Genomic DNA, 13,174 nt, shown 5'->3' with positions numbered 1-13,174 from the left:
GGACCAGGACTGTAGACTGGTTGGCCGGGAGGGCCCTCCCTCAGAGTGCGCTGTGCCGTGTCCCCTGATGGTTTTCAGGGCTGTCGGCTTGTGGTCCACTGAAGATGGCTGTTTTTCCCAAACTTGCTCCGTCAGGTGGAGCAGGACTGTGTTGTAGGTGAGCAGGGGGTGGGGGGCCATGTCAGTCAGGATGGACAGAGTAACCTGCCAGGTCACCTCCATGGCCGCAAGTGGACCGTGAAGACAGTTCCTGCCTGCCACTTTGGTGGAAGTTTGGAGTAAGGCATTGCCTGTAGCAGGAAGGAGGATGTGCTCGAGCAGGGGCTGTGAGGAGAGGCGGCCACACGCAGCGCAGGCTCGGGCCTGGACCACTGGGCAGGCAGCCAGACCCATGGGAGGAAGGACAGAACTCAGCAGGGCCCGGGCTCCCATCCCTCAGGGATGGGTACTGACTGTTCAGACAGTGCTTAATCTTGGAGAGATGGGCTGGAAGACCACACCATGGGGCCCCCAGAAGGTGCGAGAGCCTGGGGGCAGCCCACTGTGCAGGCAGCGCCAGCGCTCCGTGGCACCTGCCGTTCCCAGTTGGCAGGAGCGTCACAGGGCCTGGCACATCCAGCATGGGGCAGTCATGCCCCCCGCCCGGCTGGAGGGCTGGAGTCTGGACCCAGCTGCCTTGACCTGAGGACTCCAATACTGAGTCCTGGCAGGGAGCTGGGCTCCTTCCTGAGTGCCAGGGTCCTCGTGTTGCAGAGCCTGGACAGCCCAGAGCTGAGCGCCATCGTGCACGACCTGCTGAGCACAGTGGAGGAGCTGTGTGACCAGAACGAGTTTCACGGCTCCCAGGAGAGATACTTTGAACTCGTGGAGAGGTGTGCGGACCAGAGGCCTGTAAGACCACCTCTTTCCTCACCACGCTGGGGCTGGGGTTTAGGTCAGGTGGTTGGCGGGGGATCTGTGTGGGTCTGGGGGAGGTTCTCCATGAGTTTGAAGTAAAGGCCCGGGCAGGCTCCTGTTCCCTGGGGTTTGTGCCCCAGCAGTGATGTCTGTAGTAGGCTGGAGGCCTGCGGATGTCTCCAGTAGGCTGGAGGCGTGCGGGCTGGGCGCTCCGCACAGCCCGACTCCATCTCTGCTCACCTGCGCGGAGGGAGATGCCTGGCAGTTCTGCGCTTGGTGTGTCTGCTCCCCAAGCCGTAGGCCATCCTGGCACCAGAGAGGCTAGCCGGATGCAAGACTTTCATGTGGGTTTTCAGTGAGTCCTCACTGAGGCCAGCAGAGCCTCTATCGTATATGCTCCCTCCCTGTGTCCTGGAGTGGCCGTTCTCCCGGGCCAGCAGCATGGGGTTGGGTTTATGAGAAAATCTCGGGGAGGGCCGAGCGGCTCCTTAACCCCAGGTCTGTCTTCTCTCAACAGGAGTCATCCCTTTTAAACTTAATAACCTACAGGGCTCAGTCCATCCATCCAGCGAAGGACGGCTGGATCCACAACCTGCAGCTGCTGATGGAGAGGTTTTTCAGGTGGGCGCACAACCGGGACAGTTAGCGCCTTCCTCTCCGGATCTTGACTGTGACGGTTCTCACTGCGAGGGAGAGGATTTGTCTTCCAGTAGGACAGACAGACAGGCCCCTGAGGCTGCTGTGCTTGCTCTTCCCGCTGGGTGGTTGTCTGGAAAGAGGCTGTCTCTGAGGGCCAGGTGCTCTGCCTTTCGCCCATTCTGGGTCTGCATGTTGCTGCTCTGGGTCCATGTCGCAAGAATCTGGCCTCAGTCTTGCCTGCCGCGGAGGCGGGTGGGTGTGGGGTGCCCAGAGGGAAACCCTCGGACTTGAGGCTGGTGCAGGGGGAGGCGGCGGCTGGTGCAGCTGCCCAGCCCCAGCAGTGTGCCCCGCCCCCAGGAACGAGTCACGCAGCGCCGTGCGCATCAAGGTGCTGGACGTCCTGTCCTTCGTGCTGCTCATCAACAGGCAGTTCTATGAGGTGCGTGTCGGGGCCGCCGCGGGAGCCCTGGGGCGGCAGGGGCGGGGTGACCTCCGCGGGCCGTGCAGGGCACTGCTGGCCTCAGAAGCAGCCTGTGGCCCTTGCTGGGGCCCCTCAGTGGCAGGCTTTGTTTCCTCGTTGACCTCTCCCTCCCTTCGTCACTCCCAGGCCTGTGGCTAAGAGGCCAGGAGGGCACAGCCCCTGCCTTCAGGAAAACGGACTTGTGTGGGGACGTTTTCTTTTCATTTTGTGATCATGCTCGCCCTCTGGACTCTGGGTGGGTCACCAGCTGCCAGGGTGGGGCCAGGCCCTGTCTGCCTCTCTGCTGGTTCTCTCTGTTGCTTCCCTTCCTGTCTATCCTCTAGGTTTGGGGTCAGAACCTGCCCTTTTTTCCAGAACAGCCACAGCCCCGCCCGCCGGGCTGCCTTCTCCAGGAGAGGTGCTCAGGCGCTGGGTGTGTCCCTTCTTCCAGCACCTTCCGCACGGTGGCCTCGCTGCAGCGCATGCTGCTCCTGGGACCTGTCGGCCCCGCCTGCCCTCTCAGCCTCCCCTTTCTCTGCATCTCTGCTGGAATTCACTCTGCAGAGTCTGGCTTAGCACTGCCTCTTTCAGGAAGCCCTCTGGGCTCCCGGGTCCCTTGTGTTGGGGTCGCCTTGTCTTATTCTGCGCTCCTGTAGTGCCTTGTACCTGCTTCTAGCGCCTCCTATAGCCCCATGACAGTGGGCTCTGTGATATCAGTGCACACGCAGAGGGCCCTCCGCGTGGGGGCCTTCTGAATCGTGACACTGAGGGAGCGGAGACGTGGTCACTGCCGTGTTCACGTCTGAGCCTGCACCCGAGGGCTCTGCCCACGCTGGGCCACTGTGTACCTGCCATTGTCCTGAGCTGAGGGGCTGTGCTGAGCGCCCTGGTAGGGGCCCTCCGGCTCTTGCACACCGTTGCCATGGGTTGTCCCGAGTTTGGATGACGTGTTGGTGTGTCTTGGCCATGGCCAGAGGATCACCCGGCTGCTCCTGTGCTTGCTGCAGGAGGAGCTTATCAACTCAGTGGTCATCTCGCAGCTCTCCCACATCCCTGAGGATAGAGACCACCAGGTCCGGAAGCTGGCCACTCAGCTGCTGGTAGATCTGGCCGAAGGCTGCCACACCCACCACTTCAACAGCCTGCTGGACATTGTTGAGAAGGTGAGAGCCGTGCGAACCTGGGGGGCTCAGGCAGCCACTGGGACACTGCTCAGTGGTGGAGCCCAGCAGGCAGCAGCGTTCCCTAGACCCGCTGTCTGTTCTTTGCAGAGTGACTGCCTGAGTCTCCCCGAGACCGGTTCCCTCCTGGGGTTGGGAGGCCTGGCTGCGCTTGCTGCTGCCCTGCTGCCTGGGGTCCCGGGACGTGTCTCTGTGGCTTTAGGAAGGGCTGGCTGGGGCGGGCTTGGGTCCATTGCTCTTCTGCACAACCAGCACCGTTTTGTTTTAGTTTTAAAATGCATTGCAGATTCTGATCTGTGCCTTGGCGGGGTGGATGGCGCCTTTCTTTCTGAGAAATAGAGGAGAAAGTAGTCGCTGGTTGAGAACTTCGGAGGTGATGGTTGCTGCCTGAGGGAGCCCAGAGCTGGGGTTTAGCGGAGGTCTTCTCTCTGCAGGTGATCGCCCGTTCCCTCTCTCCGCCCCCCGAGCTGGAGGAGAGGGATGTGGCCGCGTACTCGGCCTCCTTGGAGGATGTGAAGACTGCGGTCCTGGGGCTCCTGGTCATCCTTCAGGTGGGCTCTGCCTCGAGGGTGCTGCTCTCTGGGGACCTGTGCACTCCCGGGGGTGGTCCTGCCTCCTCGGTGCCGTGGGGCCAGGTCAGAGTCCTCACGGCGGGGTGGACGAGACCCCGAGTCAGTGCAGAACTGCCTCAGCTGTCCCCGCGGCCAGGGAGACGGGGAGGGCTGCCGTCTGTCTGGCCCCGCGGTTGTGTGGCTTTCTTTAAAGGAGCTTTATCAAGAGGTAATGCATGTACCGTACAGCTCATCCATTAGAGTGTGTGGTTCAGTGGTTTTTGTTATGTTCATAGAGTTGTGCAGCTGTCGTTACAGTCACCCCAAAACAGCTCCACACCCATCAGCGGTCCCTCCTCATTCTCCCCTCAGCACCCCAGCCCTTAGCGGTCCCTGACACGCTTTCTTTCTCCGTGAATTTGCTTACTCTGGGCATCGCGTAGACACAGAATCACACAACATGCGACCTGTTCTGTCTGGCGTGTTTCACTGAGCATAATGTCTCTCACGTTTCTCCCGTGTCAGGGCGTGTGTCAGTACTTTGTCCTTTGTCTTGCTGAGTAACGGTCGTTGTGTGGGTATCTGTTCATCAGTTGGTGGTCGCTTGGGTCGTTTCCACTTTTGGCTACAGTGAACACTCATATGAGTTTTTGCGTGGATGCATGTTTCATTTCTCCTAGGAGTGGACTTGCTGAGTCAGCCAGTAACTCTGGGCAGGCAGTTGTCTGAGAAGCTGCCAGGCTGTTTTCTTTAGGGTCGGCTCCCATTTACGTTCAGAGCAGCAGTGGATGAGGGCTCCGTCTTTGCCACACCCTCACGCACACTCCTGATTTTCTGTTTGTTTTTGATTGTCACCGTTCTCATGGGTAGGAAGTGAAGTCTCATTGTGGTTTTGAGGTGCATTTTCTTAGTGACTAATGACACTGAGCACCTTTCCACATGCTGGTTGGTTGTGTGTGTGTCTTCTTTGGGGAAACGTCTGTTCAGGCCCTTTGCCCATTGTTAAGCTGGGTGGTCTTTCTTGAGTTGTCAAGGTCTTCACGTTCTCTGGGTACAGGTCCCCCGTCCATTAGCCCACTTGCGCACGTCCTCAGCCCTCAGCGGCTCTTGCCCGCTCTCCAGGGTAGTGGCTGTCCTCGTGTGTTGCAGGCATCCCTGGGGTAGCTGGTACCGTGGCCGTCCCTTCACACCCCAGCAGGGTAGTGATAGACGCTTCTGCTGGCCGCCACCCGTGCATCGCTGACCGGCAAAGCAGTGTGGTGCTACTTAAGGTCACTTGCCAGGATCTGTATTGTGTAAAATGAAATGTTTGAGTCAGTTGGTTCATCAACTACTTTGTAAAACGTTGATGGTAGAACAGTTCCTGTAAAGTTTACACGTGGTGGAATTTTATTATCTGGCGTGGAAGTTTAAAATTAAAATATATTTGATATAAATACTGAACGGCACTTCCAGGGCGTCTTGTCGGCAGGAGCCTCGTGCTCCCTGTGTCCTGACTTGAGGGGTCGTGGAGAGCCCTGTGGTCTGGATGGACCAGAACCCTACTGCGGGGAAGGAGGGAGAGACGGTCTTGCTCTCATTTGGAAAACCAGCCTGGAGACCTGGGGCTGTCAAGCGTGTGTGTGTGCGTGTGTGTGTGTGTGTGTGTGTGTGGAAGGAGGAGAGACGGAGGGAAATCCAGCCTGAGACCTGGGGCTGTCAAGCGTGTGTGTGTGTGTGTGTGTGTGTGTGTGTGTGTCTTGAGACGGTCTTGCTCTCATTTGGAAATCCAGCCTGGAGACCTGGGGCTGTCAAGTGTGTGTGTGTGTGTGTGTGTGTGTGTGTGTGTGTGTGTGGAAGGAGGGAGAGACGGTCTTGCTCTCATTTGAAATCCAGCCTGAGACCTGGGGCTCATTTAAGGAGGGGAAATCATTTGGAAATCCAGCCTGGAGACCTGGGGCTGTCAAGCGTGTGTGTGTGTGTGTGTGTGTGTGTGTGTGTGTGTGGAAGGAGGGAGAGACGGTCTTGCTCTCATTTGGAAATCCAGCCTGGAGACCTGGGGCTGTCAAGCGTGTGTGTGTGTGTGTGTGTGTGTGTGTGTGTGGAAGGAGGGAGAGACGGTCTTGCTCTCATTTGGAAATCCAGCCTGGAGACCTGGGGGCTGTCAGCGTGTGTGTGTGTGTGTGTGTGTGTGTGTGTGTGTCTTGCTCTCATTTGAAATCCAGCCTGGAGACCTGGGGCTGTGTGTGTGTGTGTGTGTGGAAGGAGGAGAGACGGTCTCAGCCTGGAGACCTGGGGCTGTCATTTGTGAAATCCAGAAGGAGACCTCATTTGGAAATCCAGCCTGGAGACCTGGGGCTGTCAAGCGTGTGTGTGTGTGTGTGTGTGTGTGTGTGTGTGTGTGTAAGGAGGGAGAGATGGTCTTGCTCTCATTTGGAAATCCAGCCTGGAGACCTGGGGCTGTCAAGCGTGTGTGTGTGTGTGTGTGTGTGTGTGTGTGTGTGTGTGTGTGGAAGGAGGGAGAGACGGTCTTGCTCTCATTTGGAAATCCAGCCTGGAGACCTGGGGCTGTCAAGCGTGTGTGTGTGTGTGTGTGTGTGTGTGTGTGTGTGTGTGTACAGTGATACATGTTTTAAGTCTCCTCCAAGGCTGTGTGTGTGTGTGTGTCTGTACAGTGATACATGTTTTAAGTCTCCTCCAAGGCTTAGAGTACCACAGAGGGGACTGCAGCCCCGCCCCGTAACCCCTGACCTCTTCCCCCAAACCAGGCTGCTGGCAGCCCTGAGCGCCATCTGCCTGCCCACCCCCCCAGGCCTCACCTTTCAGGGAGATTTCCTTGACCTTGTGGAGGGGGCGGGGATGACTGCCCCACCGCGAGGGGACAGCCCCCTTCATGGGCTCGCACGGGGCACACATACCTCCTGCCGTGTGGGGTGACCCCCCACCCCCAGTTTCTCCCGCTTTGCCTCATGGTGTTGAGAAGGTGCTGTCAGTGCATGTGGGTCCTCCCGCACGTGGCTGTGCCGTCAGGCAGTTTCGCCGATTTCTTATGTGATTCCCTCTGACAACACAGACACGTGACTGTCTGGTGTTTTGCCTTCACCAAGTGGGGCATGAGAGGCAGTACCTGTGGAAGGAAATCCCGGAGGGGCATTGGTGGCTCGCAGGGTTTGTCCGTTTTAAAGGGCGGTAGATGTGGCCAGTTACCTCAGTGCCTGCTGGGCTACTCCCCCGGACACCACGGTGCTGGCTCCCCGGTTGCATCTCAGCCTCCTGCCCTCGCCGTGACCGGCATTCTCTCTGCAGACCAAGCTGTATGCCCTGCCTGCCAGCCATGCCACACGCGTGTACGAGACGCTGGTCAGCCACATTCAGCTCCACTACAAGCACAGCTACACCCTGCCCATTGCCAGCAGCATCCGTCTGCAGGTGTGTGCCCTGGGGCGCCCAGCAGCTGCAGCCGGCTCGGCGAACACAGTGACCACTGGCTGGAGGGGTGGCGGGGCCCCGGGGGGTCTGCAGCAGACGGTCCCTCCTCTGCACCAGCCGAGGCTGCTGCTTCCTTGCCCTGTGGTCTGTGTGCCTCTCAGTCACATGGGGTTCTGAGATGGGGGTGGAGAGCGGGAATTGCCCTGACTTCCAGGGGGTCCTGGTGCCCCAGAGCCTGGCGGTGGAGGGCAGGGCGGGGCACCCTGGCTTGAGCTTCCGCCTAGGGAGCTGGCGGCAGCGTGAGCAGAGGTCGTTGGGATGGAAGCCCTGTCCCTCATGGAGCGTCTGCCTGAGGGGATGTCTCTCTGTGTTTGGGGGCGAGGGTGTCCTGAGCAGAGCTCTGCTGTCAGTACCCCAGGCCATGTGTTGTTGCCTGGCCAGGTGCCAGGCATCTGCTCCCTGCCCCACTGCCCCGGGTGAGAGACCGATGTTGCCCAGCTCTTGTGGGGATCACCAGCACCGTGGGGAGGCCACGGGTGCTGTGACATTGGGGCGGATTTGCCGTTGGGGTGGCCACCCCTGCTGAGAGCCTGCGTGGCTGGGCGGCCGTGTCCTGCTCTGTCGGACCGCGCCGCCCGCTCTCTGCAGGCCTTCGACTTCCTGCTGCAGCTGCGGGCCGACTCACTGCACCGCCTGGGCCTGCCCAGCAAAGACGGGCTTGTGAGGTTCAGCCCCTACTGCGTCTGTGACTGCCTGTACGTCCAGGGCCCGGGGTGGGGTGGCGGCTGGCTGCTCTCACCCTGGGGCGGCCCTGGGGCAGGGGACAGCTCCATAGGGCTCGGTGGGCAGCCCCGGTTGCAGCTCGGGGCCTGTGTCCATCCTTAGCCTGCTGGAGAGGGAGCTCTGGCCTCAGCGCATCTCCTGCTCGCTCCCACAGGGAGACAGAGAGGAGCTCCGAGAAGAAGGCCGGGGGCCCCCTGTCCCCGCCCGCCGGGCCCCCTGGCCCTGCGCCTGCGGGCCCTGCTGTGCGCCTCGGGTCCCTGCCCTACTCCCTGCTCTTCCGTGTTCTGCTGCAGTGTCTGAAGCAGGTGAGGGGCTGGGCTCCCAGCGGCACTGGGTCAGACCGAGCTTTCTGGGTGCCCCGGGCACTCAGCCCCTTCCCTGTGGTGACTGTGGGGGGTGCTCACGTCTGAGGGCCCTCAGTGGTTCCATAGTGGGGTGCTGAGCGCCTGCCATGGGCAGTGAGTGGAAGCTGGAAGCTGGTGTGGAGCCCAGGAGACCTTCTGCCTCTGGGAGTGGTGGTGGTACAAGAGTGAAGGGTGTGGACAAGCAGCTGGATTGTGGGGTGGGGCGTGCCTCCAGGGGGGCCCTGACTAGTGGGGCGTGCCTCCAGGGGGGCCCTGACTAGTGGGGCGTGCCTCCAGGGGGGCCCTGACTAGTGGGGCGTGCCTCCAGGGGGGCTCTGACTAGTGGGGCGTGCCTCCAGGGGGGCTCTGACTAGTGGGGTGTGCCTCCAGGGGGGCTCTGACTAGCCGGCGGTGCTGAGGGCTGGGGGCATTTTGTGTCGTGGGGTGTGAGGGGGCGGGTGAGGGCAGTCTTGGAAGGCGGGAGATTGCAGCAGCAGGAGGGAGCCGGCCTGGTGGTGGGGTGGGTAAGTTGCCTGCCCTGGAGGTGTAGCTGGGCCTCCCGCCCACCTGGCGTCTGGAGGCAGTGGCCACGGTCCAGGACTGACCCTCCAAGTGCGAGCTGCAGGGACAGAGGACCAGGTCATGCAGGAGAGCAGGTCCGAGCCCTGTTGCCGCCCAGATGGAGCTCAGCCCTGAGACCTGTCTCCCGTTGCTGCAGGAGACTGACTGGAAGGTGCTGAAGCTGGTGCTCAGCAAACTGCCCGAGTCGCTGCGCTATAAGGTCCTCATCTTCACCTCCCCATGCAGTGTCGACCAGCTGTCCGCCGCCCTCTGCTCCATGGTGCGCCTTCCACTTTGGCCCTCCTCCTGGCCCACTGAGCCTGGGAGGTGGGCGGGGCCACATGTAGCACAGACAAGTTTGCCTCAGACTCATCCCTGGCTGGAGCGCAGGAGGGGCCTCCAGGACCCCATAGTCCCATCCCTGCTCGCCGGTGGGGGATCAGGGGCCTCAGTGAAGGGCTGAGCTCGCAGGCCCGGACGGGGTCCTGACTCCTCCCCGCTCCTGCAAGGAGCTCTGTGATACGGGCATCCTGTCTCCTATCTCCCTAGCGGGTCCACAGGTGTCCTCCTGCTGCTCTGAGAAAGCAGACTGCTGGTTAGAAAGGGCAGTAGGAGGGTCCCAGGCCTTTGGCCCATCCTCCCGCTGGGCTTCCATTCTCAGGGGCCTGCCTGGGTCCCCGGCCACCTGGCCTGACCTCTCTGCCGACAGAGCTTCATATCTGGGCTGTGGCTATTAGCTTTCAGGTCCCAAGACCCTGGAGCGGCTCCGAGGCACTCCAGAAGGCTTCTCCAGAACCGACCTGCATCTCGCTGTGGTTCCCGTGCTGACAGCCCTGATCTCTTACCATAACTACTTGGACAAAACTAGACAGGTACCGGGCAGGAGAGGGACAGTTGGTCTCCAGGATGCTGACCTCAGCCAGAGTGGCCCAGTGTCTTCCTTATAAGCTGGTGCTGGGCCAGGGCGAGGGTAGCTGGCTTTGTTTCCCTCTGGGGCCACCGCAGGCATGGACTGACGCAGCCTAGAACCACGGATGTTTGGACTCCCTGGTGCTCCCGAGTTCTCTCCGGGTGTGGGCTTATGCAGTGCTTCAATGTGGCCTCCCAACGCAGCCCCGTTTTCTTTTTAAGGAGCATTGCCTGGCTTGCCCTTGCTCCAGCTTTAGGGTAGGTGCTCAGCCTCTTGACTAACCTGGGCGTGTGTGGAGAGGCAGGGTGGCCAGGCCAAGGGCCCCCACTTCTCTGCTTCCACGTCTGTCATCAAGAGCAACAAGCACGCATGGTAAAGCCTGTCTCCTCAGGTCCACACTGCTGGGTACAAGGCCTGCAAGGAGCCATTATCTCATGCTTTAAGCTCCCAACACTTGTCTTTGTCACCCTGCCCTTATTGAGTAGGGAGCAGAAGTGTTTGGATGGTCAGGGCAAGGGCAAGGCGAGCCGCTGGACGAGGACTGTGTGGGCCCTGAGCCCACGCTCCTGGTCAGCGCTGCTTGGGGCTCACTGCACACTCGCACTCCTGGGGAACGTGAGCCTCAGCTCCTCCTGTGTGGCCCAGCCTGGTTTTCATGGCTGCACTCCTGGGGTAGCTGGCCATACTGGGCTGAAGGTTCCCCAAGGATGCATGAGGCCCAGAGTGTTACTGCGGGTGGGGGCGCTGGCTGCAGGAGGTCTCAGAAGCACCCAGGGCCCAGGTGGTTTGCCCCGAGGCTGTGGCCTGAGCCAGCACTTGTCTCCCGGGGACTTGGCCAGGGTGGATGTGGGCCAGCCGCCTCGCTGTGTCAGACAGCTGGGGATTCGAGAGCCAGGGAGTTGAGCCCAGCGTGTCCTGGCTCTGGAGTGGGCTGGGGGCACGTGGGGAAGTGTCAGGGAGGCCTCGCTGTCCACTGGGCTTGGGGGGCTCAGCTGCTGGTGGTGCTGCCGCTTGGGGGTCCTGAGACCTGGGATAAGGCCCTTGGCTTTCCCCTCTGGGGTGGAGGCGGAGAGACCGGGCCCTGGCTCCCCAGAGGGGCTCTCTGGATGGGGCATGGGCGCGGGCCAGCCTGTGGTGGGCCTGGTGCGAGTCATCATGCTGTCCACAGCGGGAGATGGTGTACTGCCTGGAGCAAGGCCTCATCTACCGCTGTGCCAGCCAGTGTGTGGTGGCCCTGGCCGTGTGCAGCGTGGAGATGCCCGACGTCATCCTCAAGGCACTGCCCGTCCTGGTTGTGAAGCTCACACACATCTCGGCCACGGCCAGCATGGCCATCCCGCTCCTCGAGTTCCTGTCCAGTACGTGTCTGTGGCTGCGCCCGTGTGTGCTGGGATGGGTGTCAGTGGGGTGGGCTCTCGAGTCTGGGGCTGCGCCTTGCCTGAAATAACCTTTGCCGACTCTCACCTCCCCTTGCTGCAGGTAGGTGTGCTGTGCCCCATGGGCCCCTCTGCTGCTTCAGGGCCTTTGCGCCCCCCCACCCACCATGCTTGAGGGCTTTCCTTCCTGGCCTCTCAGGGTCAGTGGCCAGAAGCCGCCCGTTGGCTGGCCCTGGGCTCTGTGCTTGCCCAGCTCTCAGCCTTCCCTTTGTCCCCTCAGCACAGCCGCAGCTCGGAGGGCGTCTCACCTCTCAGGCTAGGGTGTCCAGGAGCTGGGGGTGCCTGGCTCGCCCCTTCCTTCCCAGTGTCCCTGGGTATCTGGCCCTCAGCAGGCCTTGGGCATGTGGACAACAGGAGCCAGGCAGGGCTTTGCTTCTGTAAAAGGCCACCTGGGGCCAGCGTGACTGCGTATTCGTTCTGTTTGCAACGGTTTGTAAAGATGGAAAGCATGTGTAGCTCACAGGTCATGAAGCGAGTCTGCACGGAGCCAGGGCACTGTCGTTTGCAGCCGTGGGAGCCAAGGCCCAAGGTCACGCTCGGGCGGCTGCCGCCTTCGCTCCTTTGCTGCCCTCGGGTCAGAGTAGCAAGGCTGGCTTTAGACACACAGCACAGGACGCTGGTTCCCAGCCCTGTCATGGCCGTGGGCACGTGTGCCCAGCCGTCGGGCCCCTCACTGGCTCTCCTTGTTGCAGCTCTGGCCAGACTGCCTCACCTCTACAGGAACTTCGCAGCAGAGCAGTATGCCAGTGTGTTTGCCATCTCCCTGCCGTATACCAACCCCTCCAAGTAAGTGCTGGCCATACGTCCCTGCAGGCCTCCTCCTCCTCGGTGTGGCCCAGGCCAGCTGGAGGCCTCTGCTCACCGGAGGCCAGGCCTCTGGGCAGAGAAGGCCTGCTTGGTCTTGGCGCCTCTGACCTGCTGCCCTCCCTCCTGGCACGTTTCCCTGGATCCCTCCCCGGGCCCAGCACCTCCGTTTCTTCTCGGCAGGTTCAATCAGTACATCGTGTGCCTGGCCCATCACGTCATAGCCATGTGGTTCATCAGGTGCCGCCTGCCCTTCCGGAAGGACTTTGTTCCTTACATCACCAAGGTGAGCCGGTGAGGCTGTTGGCCGTCTACGGCTGGAGCAGGGTGACCAGTGGGAGAGGAGGCGGGCATCTCTGGGGCACAACTCGTGGCTGCCCATGTCCTGGGCCTGTGGCTCACCCCAGGGTGCCTGGGTGGCTCAGGGGCAGCGGGAGAAAGCCTGTGGGTACCTCCTGGCATGTGGCTCAGCTCCGCTCCTTTCTGCCAGGGTCTGCGCTCCAACGTCCTCCTGTCTTTCGATGACACCCCCGAGAAGGACAGCTTCCGAGCGCGGAGCACCAGTCTCAACGAGAGGCCCAAGAGGTGTGGGGCCTGTGTGGGCGGGGCAGGCCTGCCGGCAGGGCCGCATCGTGAGGAGGCTGGGGCTGCCTGGCTGCCCCAGGCCAGGGAATGGAGACGGGCTGTGGCTGAGGGCGAGCCCCCTGTAGCCGTGCTGAGCGCCAGGTGTCCTGGGCTCAGGAGGCAGGCGGCCTTAGAAGGCTAGAGAGGCCTGCGCCCTCTGGGGCCTCAGTGTAGCTGAGACTGCATGCTGGATCCTGGCTGGTCCTGCCTGGATGGTGGGCGAGCACAGACTCTCCGAGCTGGAGGTTGGGGTGCCAGCTAGTTCTAGGGCATCTGGATTTGGGGCTGACTCCACTGAATGAGCCCAGGTTGACTCCTGAGAAGCCCACACTCGGCCTGGATGGGGGCCCAGGGCCACAGACGCCCAGCCTCAGACCGCCGTGGCCTGCTCCCCCAAGCTCTCTCCCAGCCCACTGCCAACCGGGGACACGCTCTTCACCTCAGCTGCTTTCGCCAAATCTGAGAAGAGCCGTGCTAGGCCTCGTGTTCTTGTTTTGCATTCCATTTGAATGGCTGCCCCCCGTCCCGCCCCCCTTCCCGTCCAGCTTTCCTGGCTCTCCCTGGTGGGAATACGGC

The 13,174-nt window shown here is 61.4% G+C and overlaps 1 protein-coding gene across 10 annotated transcripts in view; it reads left to right on the top strand.

Annotated features, from left to right (window-relative positions):
* TSC2 (TSC complex subunit 2) overlaps positions 1 to 13,174 on the top strand; it is a 31,840-nt gene that overhangs the window by 9,121 nt on the left and 9,545 nt on the right. For all 10 annotated transcript variants that reach the window (XM_070362612.1, XM_070362611.1, XM_070362609.1 and 7 more), the window contains 14 exons: positions 754 to 891; positions 1,415 to 1,518; positions 1,894 to 1,975; positions 3,004 to 3,159; positions 3,612 to 3,728; positions 7,014 to 7,136; positions 7,785 to 7,891; positions 8,074 to 8,224; positions 8,982 to 9,104; positions 9,562 to 9,696; positions 10,903 to 11,092; positions 11,863 to 11,956; positions 12,158 to 12,260; positions 12,465 to 12,559. In XM_070362612.1, coding sequence (XP_070218713.1) covers positions 754 to 891; positions 1,415 to 1,518; positions 1,894 to 1,975; positions 3,004 to 3,159; positions 3,612 to 3,728; positions 7,014 to 7,136; positions 7,785 to 7,891; positions 8,074 to 8,224; positions 8,982 to 9,104; positions 9,562 to 9,696; positions 10,903 to 11,092; positions 11,863 to 11,956; positions 12,158 to 12,260; positions 12,465 to 12,559 — 1,718 coding nt within the window. The remainder of the gene's footprint in view (positions 1 to 753; positions 892 to 1,414; positions 1,519 to 1,893; positions 1,976 to 3,003; positions 3,160 to 3,611; positions 3,729 to 7,013; positions 7,137 to 7,784; positions 7,892 to 8,073; positions 8,225 to 8,981; positions 9,105 to 9,561; positions 9,697 to 10,902; positions 11,093 to 11,862; positions 11,957 to 12,157; positions 12,261 to 12,464; positions 12,560 to 13,174) is intronic.

This window comes from Bos mutus, chromosome 25 (genome assembly GCF_027580195.1).
Source record: "Bos mutus isolate GX-2022 chromosome 25, NWIPB_WYAK_1.1, whole genome shotgun sequence".
NCBI classification, from domain to species: domain Eukaryota; kingdom Metazoa; phylum Chordata; class Mammalia; order Artiodactyla; family Bovidae; genus Bos; species Bos mutus.
This window is presented reverse-complemented; position numbering and strand designations above follow the sequence as displayed.